The sequence below is a fragment of the Harpia harpyja genome, chromosome 13 (assembly GCF_026419915.1).
Source record: "Harpia harpyja isolate bHarHar1 chromosome 13, bHarHar1 primary haplotype, whole genome shotgun sequence".
Taxonomy (NCBI): domain Eukaryota; kingdom Metazoa; phylum Chordata; class Aves; order Accipitriformes; family Accipitridae; genus Harpia; species Harpia harpyja.
In genome coordinates, this window is record NC_068952.1 from 35,400,119 (window position 1) to 35,420,680 (window position 20,562).

Genomic DNA, 20,562 nt, shown 5'->3' on the forward strand with positions numbered 1-20,562 from the left:
CTTGTATTACTTCAGCAGACTCATCAGGAATACAGTAAGGGGGGGGTGGGGGGTCAAAGCCACAGCTGACCATTGGCAATAAAAATGCTCTCTATGTGGAGTCAGTTCGTAAATCGTTTTCCCTAGGAAAGGCTGCAAATACTATTGGAGCCCAACTTAAAACCAGAATTTTACTAACAAAGAGGAGATTTTACAGTAAGGTAAGGGCCTGCTTTCCACTAAGTCTCGGCCTGTATAAATGCAGAATTAGACATCAGCTTTCAAGGTAACGCACAGCTCAATGGCTCTTAACATCAGGTGCAATTAGGCACACTTTTAATTTTTGTCAACCAAATTCCAAGGTAATAGAACTGACAACTCATGTTGGAGGGTCTTTTTGTCACAGTAGTGCTGTTGGGTGATGAAGCTTTTTAACAGCTTGTTTACCTTGGCAGCACAGTTAAAGGATTATTAGGTAGCTGTACGTTTTCCAAGCAAGTATGGCATTCCAGAGCAGAACACGAAAACTTAAAAGAAATTTGTCAAACCTTTCAAGGCTCATGAATTTTTTCCTCATTTTAATATTTGTTGGATGCTGGAAGCCTACCGGCATCTGAGCTAGGAAGCCTTTGACCATTTCACTAGGAGAGGAAAACTTACTCTCTCCCCACTTCAGCTAACATAGATCCAGGCTAAAAAGTCAGCACAACTAACTCAGAGTGAAACTCATCAGTGAGATGAGGAACAGCTGATAAATTGTGTTAAATACTTCCTAATTTTCCCTTTAAATCCTGATGTACATTCTGTATTTATTGCTTGAATAATTTCCACATTTTAAAAAGACTGATGGTGAAAGAAAAAAGGGTTGAAGGGCTTCTGAGAAGCTAATAAGCGATTTTATTCCTGTCCCGGACTGGAGGCCAGATGTTAAGTTCATACTTAACCTGCCCTGCTGACCCGTCACCCAGATTCAACTCCTCCTCTCAAAAGGAAAACCGGCAGTATCGCTTGAGATGCAGCTGTAGAATATTTCAGATACCTCTTTTAGCTCACTGTGTTTGGAGCAGGGAACAGTGCTCCGCTCTGTGCCCTTTGGAAAGTGACCTTCTCTTCTTTTTTCAGAATCAGATGGGCCATCAGCAGTCATCTCCAGCTCATCCATTTGGTTCTCCTCTTCCTCAAAAACACAGCAACTGGTTTCTTTCAGTTGAAACCCTCGGATCAACAGCTGACAGGCTTCCAAGTCAGCTTCCCACACTCTTTGGAGCAGCTGGCTCCCACAGCTGAAATAAAAGCCAAAAGGAAAAAAAACTTGCATTTCAGAGAGAATAGTTGCTATTTCAAGTAACTTTTGGGGTGACCTATTATTATTAGATAGGAAAATCAGAACAACGGAAAAACAGCAGCAGCTCAAATACTTCCACAGAGATAACACAAGCTATTTCAAATTGAAAAGCAGTAAAATTATGGCCCTACTACAAAGCTGATGCCATAAAAAAAAAACCTTTGTGCTAAGATGTTGCTTCCAACTGTATGGCATACACTGGCTACACATGACCTTCTCCTGATCGGATGCACGTCCAGGAGTCTTGCAATCACAACCAGACCTTCCTTCATGCTATTGAATATACACGCCTGTCACCCTAAAAGCAGTCATGTGGTTTTCCTGAATTTGATGTAGAAGATCATGTATGAACAATCACACTATTTACTGCATTAAATCAGCTCTAATTTTTGGAAAATAGGTACACTAAATTTCTTGTTACACTGAAATGTGCTTGCTTCAAGTCTGGTGAATCAGATTAAACTATAATACTCTTCCTTTCCTTTGGTCTTATACTTTTGAGGGTTGTCCTTATCTCTCACTAATGTGCTTTGGTTTTTTTCTACTTTGTTATCCAACAAAAAAAACCAACCCCAAAGCATTAGGAAATTCAAAATATCAAACTTCTTCATAGTTTTAATCCACTGATCATCTCTCAGAGATGTCCATGTACATTACAAATACTGCTCCTGACATCCATCCAATAGATATTTTCACCTGAAGTAAATGCAAATTCTAGGCATAGACAGTTTTTCAGAACAAGACACTGAATACTAACATCACACTGCTTGTAAGAGATGCGGTCACATCTCCATTTAATACATGTTGTCCCTAAGGAATCAAAAGATTAGGTTGCCTGCTAGAACATAGCAGATCAGTGGCAGAGCCTGGGATGGGACTCAGAAGTGCCGATTCCCATGACAATACACACTTCCAGATTTGAATGCTAATATCTATAACCGCAATATTTTTTTCACAATGCTTTTCAAATTATATCATTTACTATATAATCAGAAGCAATTATAAATGACGAAAAGAAGGAAAATAACTGATTTTAACTTTTCTGCCTAAATTAAATATCAGCTTATCTTTTATTCTAAATGAAGGATAAAGGAGCTGCTCTGCTCACAATGAATTCATTAATCTAACAAAGGTACGTTTTTAACTCTACAAGATGCCAAGCTGTAAAATTCACACAGCAGTATTTTGAGACTGAGAGCAAAATTAAGCTCCAGAAGGTGAGCTATTTCATCTGTGTTTAGAGTCAGTATATGTGTTTACTGAAGGCAGAATGCAGCATGAGGTCCACAAATTGGTCTCCCCCAAGGAGTTCAGATTATCACTAATTAGAAAGGGAAAAAATCTTCACTGGATTACACTTCTGTGTTCCATCTAGGTAGTATTGCACTTACCAAGCCAGAAAAATAAAATAACCCCCACTGTTTCTCTGCTTGTCAGTCACATCATCATGGTCAAAACACTTCCCTGCAGATATACATAAGCCCATTTGCTTGCTTTTTGAAAAAGTTTGTTTGCAGCTATATACAGCTTATTATTAAAGGCTCAGAAAATACACTAGAGACCTAAATCATAATTTCCAGTGGATAGCTGTTTTGGCTATTCAATTTAATGAAGAGCTCTACTGACAAAACTACAGCAGATATAGTGATGTATGTAGCATTCACAGTGGAGATGATGAACAGCATATATAAAAATACAGCATAACAGTGCCTGGGCTGCAGTTATTTGGCCACAACTCAGCTCATCAGTCAACATGCTTTTGATTGTGTCTAACTTTTATACCCATTTTAGTAATGAGCAATTACTGAACATACTGCTAATAGCTTACTTTTATTTTAAGGATGTCTTTGTTTTATCATTATATCTGTAAAACTCTGATACAGCTTGAACTAAGATACTAAGATGTTACGCTGAACTTTTCAACTGAAATCAGCAAACGCACATATACTTGGGTACTCTGAACATACCTAAGCCCAAGGACTTGACCTCTTTTAGTCTGTATTTTGAAATTTAGTGCCTAGAAGCATTTTTCAAACACCCTTTTTGAATGAAAATTACTTGAAAGCTGCAAATATCTGACACAGAAGCAGATACCAAGTTATTATTAAAAATTATCTTGTCCCCAACATGCAAAAATCTTTAGCTTTTACATCAGGTGTAAAATCAAGCTCAACTGAATTTCAGAGTTTGGTTTAATCATGTTCAATCCACACTAAAAGTGCATTTGCAGTCTCCATGAAGCCAAAAGTATGTGGATGCCTGTACTGAACACAGTGAGTGTTTTCAGGTATGCAGCTTTTCAAAATGATGGATCGAGATTGGATCAGATTTTCTATTATTCCTATACTTATAAATATTTTATGATGTATCAACCTCTAGGTGTTACACACTTGTTTGTACATTACTATCAAAGTGGCATATGTGGCAAGTTCAATGGAGGTGGTAGGAACAATTTGCTGGAATCCGCAACAAATCACAACCCATCAACCATTTATATAGAACCAGCAACAACAAAGCATACCTTAATCACCTACTGATTGTGAACTTCCAAGCAGCAGAGTGCTCACAGTCCAAAGTGCCACGCTTTGTACAAACACCAAACGGATTACAACGATGGCCCTTTTCTCAGAAAGACTTTTTAAGTTTAAAACAAGCAACAAGAGCTAGGATACAGACAAGGATGTTCAAAGAAACACTGAGACAACAGCAGACTGAACATGGCATGTTAGATACAGTAGAATAGTTTAATTAGTTACATCAGTAACTTATTAGTCTAATCACTGTCAAGCACACTGAGGTATCACAGTGAATGAGCATTTTAAGGACTTGCAGGAGGCCAATGAAACAGGTCAGTGGATATCCAAGATCTCCCTGCCTCCATAAAGGAATCATCTAAGAAAGGCAAAAGATGCTCATATAAAAACACACTAGGCAAGTGACTGATACCAATGTAGTTTAACATCTGCAGATGGAAGTCAGTCTTTTGATGTTTTTAAAAAAAAAAAAAAAAAAGAAAAAAAAAGGCTGAGTAGGTGGTAAAAGATTGTGAGCAGCCTTGACACTGTAGTAGTAGTTATGTAGTAGTTACATTTGATGTGACAGGACAGAGGGAACCAATGGAGAAAAGCAAACAAAGTTAAATGATCAGAAACACAGAATTAAAAAAAAAAAAAGAAAAGAAGAAGAAGAAGAGAGAGAGAAAGAACAGTCATCGCAGTGGCAACAGCACTTTGAATGGAAGAGAGGAGGGCAAGACTGCTTTTGTCAAGTCACGGCCAGGGAAATGGATGTTGAAGTAAGTGAGATGTAAGACTCAAGTAATTTTTTAGCTGGATGGATAGCTGGGACAGGTCTTATCTCAAGGATACTACACAGAAAGAGCCTACAAGAGCAGACCTACTTTGACTTGAAGAATGGCTCAGACATCCACAGCAACACAAAGGACGCAGCAGGGAGAATTCTGGATTAGGTCAAGTTGATTATGATGAAAGAGCTGTCAGAGAAACAGACCTGTTTATGGACAGGAAGAAATGGATGTGGAACAGAGAGGTTTATCCTTGAGTTCTCTTCATAAAGTGGCAATTGAAATTGTAATTGCAGATGCCTTTACCAAGTCTCAAGTAATCTTCTAGGAAACAACACCGGAGACCAGAGGGTACAAGGAAACTAGAGGATAGCTTCAATCTACACATAACGTTGGGTGAAATGCATGTTGAGAGTCAGATCCAGCAAGGATTCTCTCTCTCTTCCTTGAAGTCCAAAGAACATTGCTCCTCTGTCTTTTCACAAGATTCCCAGAGTTACCAATGGGGACTCTCTATGTGGCTCTCAGCACAACATTATTCTAAAGCTATTTATAGTGCTAACTGGAACTACGAGAACACAACTTTTCTATTGAGGGCTCTGCATACATACAAAAAAAGGCACATTCAGTTCCTGAACACTACAGCCTAAATGAAAACATGCCCATGTAAAAATAGCCAAAAGATTTTATATTAAACCCTATTAAAAAAAAAAAAAAAAAAAAACACAAAACAAAGTCACCCAAAATCTCCTCAAAAGCAAATCAAATCAACACAGGGAGATGTCACTACTTGTAAATCTCATCATCTCTAGTTTTTAGGAATACCCCTTAGTGAATGAATTGTTAAAAGTGGTTTATAACACCCTGAGGTCAACACTGTGTTGATAGAAGATGTTGCTTATTTTAAGGGAAATCCTTGTAAGCAGCCGCATCTTGAAAGCCAGGAGAGTGAGACTGAAGCTAAAAGGCTACATAGTAAGACATTTATTTAGAAACTGCATAAACAAAAGCTAATTTATGAGGGGACATTAACCATCACTAAGAAGAAATACTCTAGACAACTTCCTTCTACTAGGTGAGCCACACTAAGGTGCAGATTCAGGAAAGCGTGTACTTACCTTTTCCCAGCACCTGGCACACGTGTTAACACTGTGTTCACTGACCCTAACAGCAGTTTTCTCTGACAAGAAAGCAAATGAAATGCAAAATAGTCTGGCAGAGACAACAGAGATTTTCATTACAACAATTAAAATGATTGGAAAGTTTTGAGGCTTGCAGAAAAAGGCAATGTGAATCAAAAGACTTTGCTGTATATCCCCATTCTTTGTTGATCTATTGTACAAACTAGGGAAAGTTTCTCTGTATTTTGATCACTCGCTTCTATTTATATTTTGCACCCCAGGGAAGGAACTAGCTGCTCTTCTTACTCCACATTTAGTTACTACTTTGTTGTCTTTTCTTAAGGCAACAGCCATGCAGTGAACAAAGGAGGCAAGTAAAAGAAAGTATCCAGTAACAATACTCAGAGGAAGGCAGGCAACCATATTGCTTTACTGTTAGCAGAAATTCACCCCTCTGATTTGGTTTATCATATTAATTCACAGTCATGCATTAATAACCCTTCTTATATTTAAGAAGTATTTACTACTTCAGGAATATGTTTTGCTTCTCTCCTTTATAAACAAAGGTTTCCAGCCTGATCAGGTTTTGATCTTTAACCACAGCTGTTATATTTTAAGATGCCTACAACCAATCTGTTGAACAAACCAAGGACTACAATGTTCCTATCAGTGGGTCACATGAGGCTCTAAGGAGAGGGAGGCACATAAATAACCCTGTTTTCCCCATCTGGCTGGTGTGCAACAGCAGACTAATAATGGAGAAGATACAGCTGGGGCTCATCAGATCATGGCTCTCAGCTGATGAACACAAAAGAGAGAAGAAAGAAGGTGCAGGAAAAGGGACTCTGCCCGAACAGCAAAACTTTTTCTTTTCCTTGGCATGCGCACTAGAAAGTCACCTTTTCTAAACATCTGAAATCAAAACCTTTTGGCTCTTTCTTGCAAGTCTCCCTAATCCTATAAACCCCTTCATACAACCTCAATTTCACAATTCAATTCCTTGCATTGTGTCTCTTCTCTATAATCTCCTCGGGAGCTCAAAATCTCATGAATTGACTTCATATTGTTCCAATCACGTGGTTGTCCCCCAGTGCGTGAGACATTCTTCCTGCTCTCTTCAAAGCTCACCGACAACACTTGTTGGCTGATGAGCAGTTATTGCACTTCTCCATGTAAAAACAAGACTCACTCCCAGAGGGTCAGGAGACTCCACACTCCCCTGTCAGATGACAACCTGCTCCAACACCTACCTTGGAGACTAGCTAGAACTCCTAGGCAAAGTCTGAAGCTTGCAGTACTTTTCTCTGGCACAAGCAATTTGCTTCTCTGACCTTGCCTCCTCCCTTACAAAACATACAATAATATCTAGAAAACAACAAGTAGTTGACCATCTTTAAATGTGATGTTTGACCTACTGGAGAATACTCTGGACCAGAACACAAGAGCCCAAGAAAGCAATCCTCACAATCCCCATCTAACTCCTAGACTCCTACATCTTCAACACCTAAAAATTTTGCTCTGGGCTGACTTTTCTAATATCTAAACCTTATGAGCCACAGATGAGTCCTCTGCACAACAGTCCTGTCCAAAAGACATCCAGCACACCCAGACAGGACACAATAGTGCAACACAGAGATGTGGATGCTACTTTCACACAGCTGGAAGAATGGGTGGCAGCAGTGGCTCTGCTTTCTACAGCATCTCAGTAGCAGAAATGAATGTGCAGAAAGGGACAGATTTGAGGGGACAGGTGAGCAGAGCCCCCAGCCCAGCCCTCAATGTGGTGGCTATGGCATCATCCTCTCCTCTACCCAGGGACGTAGCAGGGCAGAGTATACCTGGAGGTGCAGTAGGCAGAGTACCCGGAGCCAGGTCTCCTGTGTCTTTGTTGAGTGATCTAACCTCTATGATATTGCTAGGGAACACCCACCACAGTCTTTTAAATTGTGTTGGGATTAGAAGCTAGCACTTCTTGGGTTTGCGAACAAAAAGAAGAGCGAGAGTTCAAGCCCCTCCTTGCGCACATCCGCCAAATTTCAGACGAGTCCTAGCGGAGAACCCCAAATAGCTCGTCTGAGATACTTAATGCTGTAGATGCCCTAGGCATAGTATAAAAAAAATACTTACAGAATGGAACTGAAGTCTAACAAAACCCCTTTGGAAGGAAAAATGCCACGCTGGAATGCAACCACTCAAACGCTGCACAACCTCCTTCAGACTGCTGCTGCCTGCTGCATGGACCTTGCTTCTTCACACCTCTCCTTGCCCGTTTGAACTTTCACTCCAGGGACAGTGTATTTCTGCAGCTCTGGCCACAGGGACAACGTCCACAGGTCTTTATACTCCTTTCAGTTGAAAACTTAACTCTTTTCTTTCTGCCTCTATTTTCTCCCCCCACTCCGTGCTATTACCTAGCAGGTAACACTGCCATTTTATTACTTGCGGTAGCTCCAGGTAGCGTCTTTAGATGAAGATCCTATGAAAGACCGTACACAGAATAAGCATATGCTGCACTATAGAATTAACTAGCTGAGAACATCTAAATTACACGTTATGTTTATATGTATTATTGTCGTGGTTTAACCCCAGTCAGCAACTAAGGACCACGCAGCCGCTCACTCACAATTATGTTCTATTTGTAAACAATTCTAATTGTATTGTTTTATCCTTGTGTGGAGAACTTTATAGTATGAAGATGGATGTGAAGATGTACATATATGAAGGAAATAAGCCTTTTTAACTCATATAAATACTTCCCTTTTAACATAATGGGAGTGACATTGAAGCAAAATCAATGTACCATGTAACTACTACATATTTCACAGTGCTACAAAATGAGGGACAGAGTTTTCAAATGTGCATACCAAATTGTCAAAGCAGGGTAAACAAAGGGGAGCTGCGAGTGTAGGCAGTTCCCTACTTTGGATTTATAGCTGAATGATTTCTATCAGCAACTGAGATACATTATTGAGAATACAGCCTTTAGTGCAGAAGGCAAGACAAACTGTGCATTAGGAGGGAGGGCTGGAAGCAAACCACTGCCCAGGACCAACTGCAAGCAGGACCAGCATATCTGGTCTCCTTCCAGAATTTCATTTTTCTCTCTAGTTCCATAAGTTTTGCTTTAATGAAGCATTATGTTTTACAGCAATAACTGTATGTTAACGAAGTGATGAACCAGACATAAGTTGTACCCTTTCCCATAAATTCCACTCTCCCCCACCGCGAAGAAAAACCAAAATATTTCTCACATGAAGAGTCATTACATTCTCACATTAATATTTTAAATCAGTTTGGGGCCTTTTGTACATATGCATAGTGAGGTTACACCACCAATTCTATAAATTGTATAATTAAGAAAAATGGATAAACGCATTCTATTACGATGGATGGATTTTTAAGATTCCTAAGGAATTTTCCTCAGACCTTTCAAATGCTATTAATTTGAACTGACTTCACAAAACATTTCTTAAAAAACTCCTTCCCATTAAGACATTCAGAATTTTTCACAGAAAGGGGCTCATAACAACAAGAAATAACATTCATGTAAAAATACATGGCCACTCGCAGTGACCTCAGTAAACAGAAGAACATAAACACCTGACAGTATTTTCTGCTAAATGTTTTAAAAAAATTAAGCCTATCAGCTACACTCATTATCCACAAAATCTTCCTCCACTTAGTAAAACATTATCTATGGCATCCTGGATACTAAAGGATTAGAATCTAAACAGAAATCTAAAAACAATCTACTAAGAATCATGGTATCTTTCCCTTGCCGTAGGAAAAAAAACCCCTGGTATCAGCATCTTAAGGACAGAACTACCACCTTGTATTTTAGGTGAAACGTACATATTTTATGTCTGCTTTTTCTTTCCTGAAAGGCCTGTTCAAAACAAGGAAGGAGAACAATTTTTCTAGTGCTTAAAACCAATAATGGACATTTGATTAGTGTTATTAAAAAACAAGATACCACACAATACCGAACAATATTTTTGTCATTTTCTCTTCAATCCTCCAGCCATTTATTTTACCCGGCACAAAACTTTAATCACGGCCTGTCATCTTTCTATCAATATTCAATGTCACTGTGTTATACTTAAATTATCTCCACTGGAAACACAAAATGATAGACTGCTGCAGCTGATGGTTTTCACTTTGATTCTTAACGCAAGGTGGATGCGGGAATGGGAGCGACATGTCGAATGCAGGAAATTAAGTAATTTACAAGCGAAGAAGGAAGGCACCTTGTAGTAAGAATTTACTACTCAATTTTGTCTTTACATTTACTGTACGGTTTATTTTTACTATATTACCTAATCTATAATGTAAAAATTTACTACCTGGTTTCAGGGCTATTTATTTCTCTTTAAATAGGAATACAGTAATGGTCCTCTGCCCCTACCTCCACTGAAACATCTATTATAAATAACCTATTCTAAGAGTAAAAAAACCTTAACTTTGATAGATGAGGAGAAAGCGACCAGGGAATTCTTCTTATTAAGCACTCCACATAAAGCCAGCTTCTCAACCTTAGTTTATCATTTACCTTATTCATAATCTGATAAAGCACCTTCAAGTTTGGTACTAACTCTGATAACTCTGTGTGCTTCCTGCTTGTCTTTGGCTCCTGCAATAACAGCGAAGACCCACAACTTCATTAAACAGTTGGGTTAGGGTGGGGTTTTTTTGACTGGATGGGAATTGCTGGTATGAGATTTTTTTCCTGCACTACTTAATATTTTATCCCAAATCAGATTTAAAGGAGAGGCATGAATTAGGCCCTGATTTGGAAAGCATGCCTCTCAGGATCTATGTAGTCATCTAAGCTCTGTTCAAATAGTTAAGCTGCTGCACAAGCCTCAATACTTTCATGAGCTTGAACCCCACAAAGGATTTAACTTCTAGTGACTTCCACTGAAACTGAAGCAGTTCAGCAGCTTTCAAAGTCACAACCAGTTCTAATCCAAGAAAATACATTTGTTTCCAAAAGTATGCCACAGGAGGAAAGCACAGCATTTGCATTGAGGCTGCATTCTCAGCTGCCACAAATCCGCACTGCTGCAACAGCGGCAATGGCTATTTATATGAAGAGAAGAATGCATTCTTATCGCAAAGCAATTAGAATAATGAGCCTGATCTCTTATTGTCTCTGATCACAAGTGTTAAGAAGCATATAGAAGGAATTTACAATTCTCCTATCATTTTTATTCACCTCTGTTCTCTGATACAAAAGTCGACAGTTTATAATATATTCCCTTCTCTGAAAGGATAACAGATTTAGACTCTCAGAGTCAAGTGAGTTTGGGAATGTGAATCATCCTGTATACTACTGACCGAGCAAGAATTAAGCATACATAACGATTAAAAACAGCAGGACAAAGAAATGCCCTTTTAGAAGAGATACAATTAGGAGAGATGATATATTGTCATCATGTGGGAACATACCTTGAAATTCAACCTTAGTAACCAGGAAGACACACCTGGAAAAATGTGAGTGTTGGCCAAATAATGATGTCAATAGCCGTGTGCTTACGGAGTTCCTCTGAAACGTCCAAGGGCATGATATGAGCTGCTGTAGCTGCAGGGTCAAATAAGGTCAGGAGCCAAATCCCGTTCTGGCTCAAAAAGAGCAAGAGAGAAAGGGCAGGGTCTACAAATCCGCCCTGGTTGGACCTTGTTAGCTACAACAAACCCTGTGCTGCTGCTGACAGCACACTAAATTGCTGGGGCCTGTGTGTCTTCCCAAACTGGCAGAGTACGTTACCAGCAGTAACTACATTAAGTAATGAATGCATCCAAATGCTAGTGGGAAAGACTGTCCCAGTTGCACACAAGATAGAGCTATCCTACGTCTTCATAATCATGCTATGCAGGTGGTGATACTTTATTTATTTTCTACTTGTTTAATTATCATGATGCTTGTATCTAATCAGCCAGTCAGGACTTTGTGCAAAGTATCGTCCAAACCCAGGACAGGAGGATTCAGCAGCACTGCTGGATGGCAGGCAGATGACATCAGATGTCCATCCTCATCTTCCTCGATTGCTCTCCATCCACTACTACTGTTGAATGCAATCTTGCTCAAGAGACCTGACAAAGCTTCAGAGAAATGCACAAACTGGTTTCAAGTCATGTCTTCAGGGACGCACTCAAAAAAAGTAGCGGTAGGAAAACACACATCCACCTCTGAACAATTTTCTTGCCAAGTTCAGAAGGGATCAGGTCTTTCTCACTGCGTTAATTCACTTACATGCGGCCACCAAGGGGACCTGGTAAGAGAGCAAAAGCTTAATGCCACAGACGGAGAGGTGACAAACAGCTTTGTGCATCCCTCTTCCTCTCACATAGTCACATCTCCACAACTGAGATCGGGTGAGGTTTGCATGACGTCAGCTCACAGAGAAGACGACAGCAGGGCAGAGCCGGGCAAGGCACAGGTAATGCTGATGGGCAAAGAGAAGCACTTTGAAGGTTTTACAGCCATGATGCACTCACCTTTTTCTCAGTAAAAACAAAAGATTGGGAGAAGTCCCACAAAATTACTGGAAACGGACTTCTGCTTAAGCGGACGTCTTTTTATCAATTTTTCAAACTCAGTCCCTAGTTTCTAAAGTGCCTCTCACCTGACACTATGCTCTTGCTAAACATCTGCAAATAATGCTACCACCTCCTGTTGCACATTTTCTCCATTATCTGGATGGGATAATGAAACCACTGTCCTTTAGCTTGACAGAGTATCCAAAGGTAACTCCTCAGTAGCTATAGCACACTGCAAATGCATCGTTAAGTTAACGGTCTTGGACCTTATCTTCAAACACCCTATGAAAATCCTAGGATGAGGTCAGTGGCTGAACACTCTTTCTGAAGTACAATGGAGCTGTGAAATAGAAATATCTCACAGCCAAAGCATTTTTGCACAGGAAATGGAAAACTATTAAAAGCAAATCACCAAAGCTCATTGTATCAACCTTCCCTTCATTAATGCAACCATACATTAGCATAGATATCTACAAGAAAAATTGTGCAGGCTTCCAGGTCAAAAAGCCACGCAACCTACTCCCGGGGAAGAGGAAGCCAGTGTGACTGGTGTCAGTCATGTTAGACATTCGCCATTAACAAAATGGGATCCTCTCTGCATTCACAACTATCACTGATTAACAAACAAAAGAGTTGATGAATACGAATTTCAAACTCCTAATAAAATTCATGTAATCCAATCACTTAGAGAGAGATAAGAAAACAGGGAAGAGCACAAGTGATTGGAAAAAAAAAATTATAAGGAAAACATTACTTCTGCTCCAAAACAGGGAAATCTCAGCACACAAAAGAAGCAGAGTGATGTAGAATTACTTATTCTTGATGAGGCAAGAGTTTGCAGTGGAGAGGACTACCGTGACATTAATGAGTTTCAGCGAAGTGTTGAACTCGAGCTTTGCAGGCATGACTGACCAGCACCAGAACAATGCAACGTAAGAAAAAGGCATACAGAATAAGAAAAGATCCTAACAAAATACACAATTACTAACCAGCTAGAGAGGCTGTGAACTTTCAGCACATTTTCTTTTTAAGCAAGGGCAATACTTTCTGTTTTCAGAAGGGGAGACCCAGCCTTGCCCTCTTGATGATTTTTGCTATGCTAAGTATAAAATGAATGGAAGACAAAGAGCCTGGAGGGAAGGGGGAGGCGGGCAAGCTTTTCCATGAATAAGCAGCAAAATCCCCTGTCACCTTGTCTTTGCCAATGCTGCGCACTAACTACTGAAGTTAATTCAGTAACTTTGAAAAAGCCCTAGCCTGGATGAAACCTGAGTTAATACGGACAGAGAGTTACTAAAGGCTGTGTGACCATGTGCTTTGCTTTTTCTAAAGCTTTAAGAGACACTGGAAACTAGTTCCAAATCTGACCTTTTTTTTTTTTCTAAAAAGATCCAGTTTCAATGCTGAGATTAGATTTAAAAAGAACAGAGCTTTCCCCTACTTCTCATAAAACAGTACAGTTGTGTGCCACAGTTCCCTCACCTCCCAATTAAAAAGGAAAAAAAAAAAAAGAAATCAATATTTGTGACCCAGCATCCCTGAACAGGCAAAATGCCAAAAAAGAAAAATAGACAACAACAATTGCTAAGCTTGTAATTCTTGCGCCCTTCTTCACTTCTTACCGTCTCATATAGAAGCTAAACAGTCATTAAAAAATGTTCAGGGCACAATATATACCAAATATATATTGGTGCAATACTAACTCTCTACTACGACTTAAAATGGAAAAGTAAATTTTGTGTTATGTCCCCTTCCGCCAGACAACATCCCTCCCTTGACACAGAAATCTCCGTCCATGCCTTCTGCCAGCTGATGGTCCCTCAGCAATTAAAACAAAGTCCTCCTCCTCTTGCAGCAAGCATTCATTTTAACACTGAGGACTCAGAAGATCATTGCTACTGTCACAAAAGACATGGTGGGTTCCATCAGTTGCAGTTATCTCCCATCTTGTGGAGGCCACGGACAGAAGCAATAGGGGTTTTTTTGTTTGGGAATTTTTTTTTTTAATATTTTCTCCCTTGGTGGAAGAAGGGGATTGCATTCTTTGCCCTCCTCCATTTTTACTGCTCATGCAATGTGCTTTTCATCTATAGGTGGGTATAAATCTTAGTTCTGCCAGTGCTGAAAGACACAAGTTACAGGTTAGGAACCAAGAGTTGCATCCTGACACAAGACGTGAGTTTGTCTATCAAAGGATCTCCACTAGCACATGGCACCAGATCACCCTGAAGATGAAATGCACATTATGCTGCAGAGACATGACTACAAACTCTTATCTGCTGCACCTCCAGAAAGATGATTTCAGTTTCCACCCCCTGTGGGCATTAGCTACACTTCCCACATCCAGAAACAAAAGGAACAGCAAAGATTCTCACCTTTCCTCCAGACCCAGTTAATCTAGGCTAATCCATTTCCATGAAGCAATACCATCAAACTTCTTGTAAGATTATTTAAATTTACTAAGAGCTTCCAAGATACTATACTCTGTCAGGACATTGCGGACATTTTCAAATATATTGCAAGTGATCGTGAAGACAATAAAAACACTTAATGAGAGCCTGCACTGTGGTCATGCAGTCTAAGATATCTTGAAAAATAATCTGCTGTGTTTTAAAGGTGAGAATAGGTTTTCTGTGAATTAAGTGCTTTCTTATATTCCTATTATCCAACTTTCTCCCCCATGATATACAGAGAGGAGATACACAAAAATAGGTGTGCTAAGGAATAAAGTTGGAAAAAAAAGAAAGAAGGTAAGAATAAAATTTAAAAAGTGGAAATGTGACAAGTGGAAAGGAGACAGAGAAGCCACAATAAAGACCAGGAGGAAAATCAGAAAGCCCCCTCTCTAAGAATGCTAACTTCAAGACAGAGCAATTAAAGAACAGCAAACAAGAAAGCACACAAACATTTAAAGCAGAGGAAAAAAAAGAAATAGAGTAAGAAAGGATACTTAAGTGGTTTTTTTCTTTGTAATTGAATTCACCATTGTGAAAATTAAGTTTCCAAAACTATTAAAAAAAAAGAGGATGTATCTCCCAAATAAGACTGGGCCAACATAGCAACCAAAAAAAAAAAAAAAAAAAAATCACCTGTAATTTATTAACTCACACACTTAGCAGTTTACTTTTCATTATTCACAGCTCCTTTTATTCATTAATATTTTGGACAAGTAAACTTCCCTCACTACAATAGTATCAAAACAAAAGATCAGTGGGATCTTGCCAATTTTTCCCTCCCCTATAGAAATCTATTTAAAATGCTATTTTTGTTCACAAGTTCCTATGTTCTTGTTACCAGTTACACAGCTGAACTAATAATGATACCATCAATTCACGACACCATAACCTTTCCACAGCAAAGTAAGCGCTACGACATAAGTTGCTGTTCTCAGGCTGGAAAGGAGTATCAGCAAAACATGAGCCTTTAAGAAACAATAATCCTGTTTTCATGACAGTCTGTCTTGTAGACTGAAGTATAAGGTAACTGCAACAAAGCAAATGTATTGTCCACAAGGAGAATCGATTCTCCAAAGTCAAGCCTTTGATTATCCCCATGTGGGTTTGGTGACACTACAATGCTTTTTCAACGTTACCGACCCCAAACAAGTTTTTTGTTGGCAGTGGTGGTTGAAAGCTTTTTGGGAACCCATCAGTATGGTAAAACTACACAATATGTTCAAAAGAGACTGTTTTACTCTCAAGAACAGCAAACCACAGTTGAGACAGAATGCCTTCAGATGTCACAGAAGTGTGCAAAAATTTCTTCCAGCTTTGTGAATCTGCTAAGTTATTTACCATATTCACTCTCAGTGGCATTAACCTCTAACCACGTTCCCAATTTTTAGTATTTAAGGTAATGACACCAGGCCTAGTCCCGCAGCCCTTTGTTGCAAGGGCAGGCAACACAAGTGATTACGCTGACATCCAAGGGCACTTTTTCAGGGAGATAAGGATTACTCATAAGCAACAGCTTCAAGTCACAGGCAAACACCACATTTTGAGAAACTACAGAATCAATGTCATATTTAAAAAAAAAAAAAAACCCATACAGATAGGAACAGAAGTCATAACCAGATCAGAAAGGGACCTACACATCCACAAGGACGCTCAGCCCTTTTGATGTGCTCTAAGACCATCTTAGACCAGCTTTAAGACCATCCCTTCGGTGTGCTGTGCTATTGAGACCATTCATACGAGCTCTGCTCCCAAAAACATTTCTGAAACAGTATGCTATAAAGGAGACCCAAGACACATGGTATGTAAACTAACAGGACAAATAATAGGGAAGAGTATAACTGTTTTAAGACTGTTCATTTTCAAGTAAACTGGAATGTGATGTGCTGGCAACTAATCCTGACTTGTCCTATGGCATGGAACTCTCAGGAAATTGGAGGTCTCGTCTGAAGGAATGGAGCTCAGTGAAGACTGCATATTCAAATGCATTAAAACCACTGCCTGCATGAGAAAACCACAAATTTCCGATGCAGGATGCACACATGCACTAGCACCCTGAGCAACCAGGTTGCAGCCACATTTGTTCTGAACTAGTCAAGTGACATTTGATTGAATCCCTTAAAAAAAAAAAAAAATCACAGATGTATGAAAACAGGTAAAACATGCCTTGGGCTCAACTTCTGCTTCTTCAGTAAAAACAAGTTGTCCTGAACACACACAATCCCCTTCACACTTCAGAGAACAAGGAGCTGTGCAGATGAGCACACCTTACACGAGGGGAAGACTCCACTACACTTCCTGCACTGTGCATCCATGAGTTGAAAAAAAAGCCACCATTAACAAGAAAACAACCATTGTTGAACAGAAGATGAACCAAGACAAATACCAAAAGAGAGCCAATTAAAGAAGAAAGGTTTTGCATACATTTGCAAAGCTACCAGGTGCTGTAACATTCAACAATGGCAAAGCACAGTCATTGCAATATTACATCTTACTAGCAGACATATTTATTCATTTCCCCATTCTTGCAGAATAACACAGAAAACAGCTCAATAAAACACCTTTGTGTAATTGTCACCAGTTATTCTTGAACAATATTATTCCCCACAAATAATTTCATGATTCCTATCTGGGAATTAGAAAAAGCAACTAAAAAGCCCCAGTTTTGTGATGAATGGAAGTCACAGCATAATCTTTTGAGGCCTGGAGAACAGTACAATCACATTAAATTCCCTCAGCTCAAGAAATGTCATCTTTACATCGGCTGGTACAAAAAAATTGTTTCCAGCCTGAGGCAGTTATGATAAGGGATTTAGAAGCCATCACCATGTGGGCCATGAGATATAAAGGAATGCATCGCCGCATATAAAGTGTCTGCTGCTCACAATTTCGGAGCTAATGTTCTCACAGCTGTGTATGACTTACACCAGCTGGGAAGAAGAAAGGGACTAAATGAGTCACTAGAAGGATCTAGTATATTGTCTAACCTGCATTTAACACTCCTGCAGCAGAACTGTTAGTAAGCAAAATGAGATCAGATCATTATCCAGCAAGGGACAGGGCTGCGTGCTCTCTTGGAAGCGCAACAGAAAGCACATACTCTTGGGGGGAGGTAGGCAAAGATGGCATTTCGGTCCTATCTGTGCACTCCTAAGATAGTACCGGCAGCTGAAACAGCCCTCAGGGCAACTGAGGCGGGTCGCAGGTTACACAAAATTACCGCAGGCCATCTGGCACTCCCAAGCATGCCTGCGCTGCCGGGTGTAGGAGAGGGAAAAAGCTTTTGGAAAGCCTTGCCCAGCAGCGTTAGCACAGCAGCTCTCCTCTAGCAGACATCAGGCTTTCTACACAATGACATACAGGACATTAACAGCCCGAGATGAAATCTCACCCTTGCAGAAGGTAAGGGTCTGTAGATGGCCGGAGATGGGCTTTGTCATTAAAATGCTTGATATTTTTGCAAGCTTGTACTTGTACGCTTGGATACCACCGGCTGTGCTTCAACAGCCCAACGTCAGACTTCAAACAGGGCTCTGGGTGGGTGCAGGAGGCTACAAAGCTCCAGCTGGACGCAGGGACCTCACCTCACTGCAGAAAGTCATTACAGTCTTGAGAAACATTTAAATGCCTAATTGTTTAATTAGCGATGAAGGCAGCTCCTTCTGGGGTTTCTGCTGCCTCAGGGTTCAATTCTCCATGACAGGTCTGGCTCACACATTCTGAGTGCGTGCAGAAAGATGAGCAATGGTCCCAAGATCTTTGGTTTCTCCTGATGTTTTATTTGCTCTCTGCCTCCTTCCCCCTCAAAGATGTATTCTCACTTGTGAGATGCTCCTTCATTGAATATCGTATCTATCATTAATTGCTCAGGCTATGGTTCCAGGCATAACTTTCATGTTAACATGCAATGCCACTCAGGAAATACTTGGGATGCCAAAAAACCCAGTTCTTAGGGCAAATGTCAAATCATTCACAGCATACAAAAAGGAAATCTTCAGATGACACACTCTTCTAACAATTCCGTCACATTTACTCCATCTGCTTAAGAGTGCAAACTTTCACAGATTATCAGTTTCTAATAAGTTTCACAGGGGCAATGTATTCCAAATACGTTTCTATGGATATCTAGCAGATGGACACTTGAAAAATGAAAGCATTGTTATTTCATCCTGAATCTCATGAAGCTGATTTGCACCATTAATTTAATCTTAGTTTTCTTTGGTACAAAGAAATTTTAAAAAGTATAGAAAGAAAGTTTGTGGGTTTTGTTTGGTTTTTTTTTTAATAAAATGGCTTATTTCCTTCTATTACTGCAAGAATAGCACAGCAGTGTCTCCAAAGATAAGGCTGAGCTGAAAGAACCAAAGCCTTTTGCTGCATGTTTCAGTGATGTAACCGAATTCCTGTTTTTGCACAGCACTTTATAAGATAACTGTATTTACCGTGGAACATTTACTAGCTTCTGCAAGGGCAATGGTCTGAAAAATAATTTTTTATTTTTTCTAAATTTTACCTTGTTACACACATTTGTTTTCGTTTCTCCAGCTATCAAATACAGTTCTCACACAGATCAATCTTTCTATGCACACACATTCTCACAACCCTCTGTGCAATGGAAGGGAAACAGACTGAAGCTAGGACAGAGATTTAATGAGATACAGGGCGCATGTAAAATGTGACAGACACCCAATTGCTCACATCACATAACTTTCACTGAGATATGTAAGAGCTACCAAATAACTCAGAAGAAGATGAGTTTTCATGCAGAAATGCATATCAAGGGTTTCTTACCCATTTAAAAGGCAGGTGATTTTTTTTGGTATCTTCAAAAAACAAGTGAATATTTACAAATCCCAAGTCTAGACTTGAATTCCCACACCTAAGTACCTAAACAAACATAACTTGGTACTCTCCATCTCTGTTGATTGCAAAGGTGTTTATTGGTACCCCACACATTTTGCAAAATCTGTTCACTTTTAAGTACTGATTTAGGAGACAGCTTTTAAGCACAAAATCCCAACCCAAATCTTCTGCTCTTATAGCTTTATAGAGCACTCTTTCCTGGGCTCAGTTCATGACCCTCAACCATTTACATGACTCAAGCTCACTTATGGCAGAACTTGGTGGTTCTTAAAAAGTTGGATTGGCGAAGCCTGCTTTAGTCATGGTAATGATATAAAGCCCCAGCAGAGCCTTCACTTGGAGTGGAAAGAAGTAAGATGAAGAAATACACTTTCTCTGGAAGAACAAGGGTCCCACAAGAAGATGCTCAGCTGACTTTCAATGACCTAGATCAGACAACTGTAGTAAACTTCTCCTGTACGATCCCTCTTAAATGGCTCAAGTAATGAGCTGAAGTTATCTAAGCAAAACTTCTTGCACTTCAGATATTCATACAGACAGATGTCTTCACTGAACACAGTTTCAGTATCCTAACTCTGACCACCTTTGCACATCTCCTGTTCACTAACAAAAGGTAAGCGATTTGCAAGGTCTACCATGGAAGCGATGGCAATGGTATTGACACTCTCAAAAAAGCAGCTAGTGATTTAATGTACGAACTGTAGGAGTGGCTCGATGTATGTTGGTGACTGGAAAAGAAACAGCCTGCAGGATTATTAAACAAGCTATTTATTTATTCTTTTCTTGAAGGATACTGTCCTCAACAACTGTCAATCCACTGCTCAGAATACCAGCTGTATTTTAAAAGGAAAAACCAATGTCAAGTAATCTGTATACTTAATGGGTGGTTAGCCCTCTTTGGGGTGAAATTATTACATACTGAACATATTTCCTTTTTTGTCAGTGCATATTTTCCCT

At 39.6% G+C, this 20,562-nt stretch overlaps 1 protein-coding gene across 2 annotated transcripts in view; it reads right to left on the reverse strand.

The window, feature by feature from the left end:
* The window catches only part of DISC1 (DISC1 scaffold protein), a 204,249-nt gene that overhangs the window by 25,775 nt on the left and 157,912 nt on the right, over window positions 1-20,562 (reverse strand). For both annotated transcript variants that reach the window (XR_008238097.1, XM_052806849.1), the window contains exon 11: window positions 1,019-1,262. Coding sequence is in view for 1 of the 2 variants with exons in the window: in XM_052806849.1 (XP_052662809.1) it covers window positions 1,019-1,262 (244 nt within the window). In the remaining variant the exon portion in view is untranslated. The remainder of the gene's footprint in view (window positions 1-1,018; window positions 1,263-20,562) is intronic.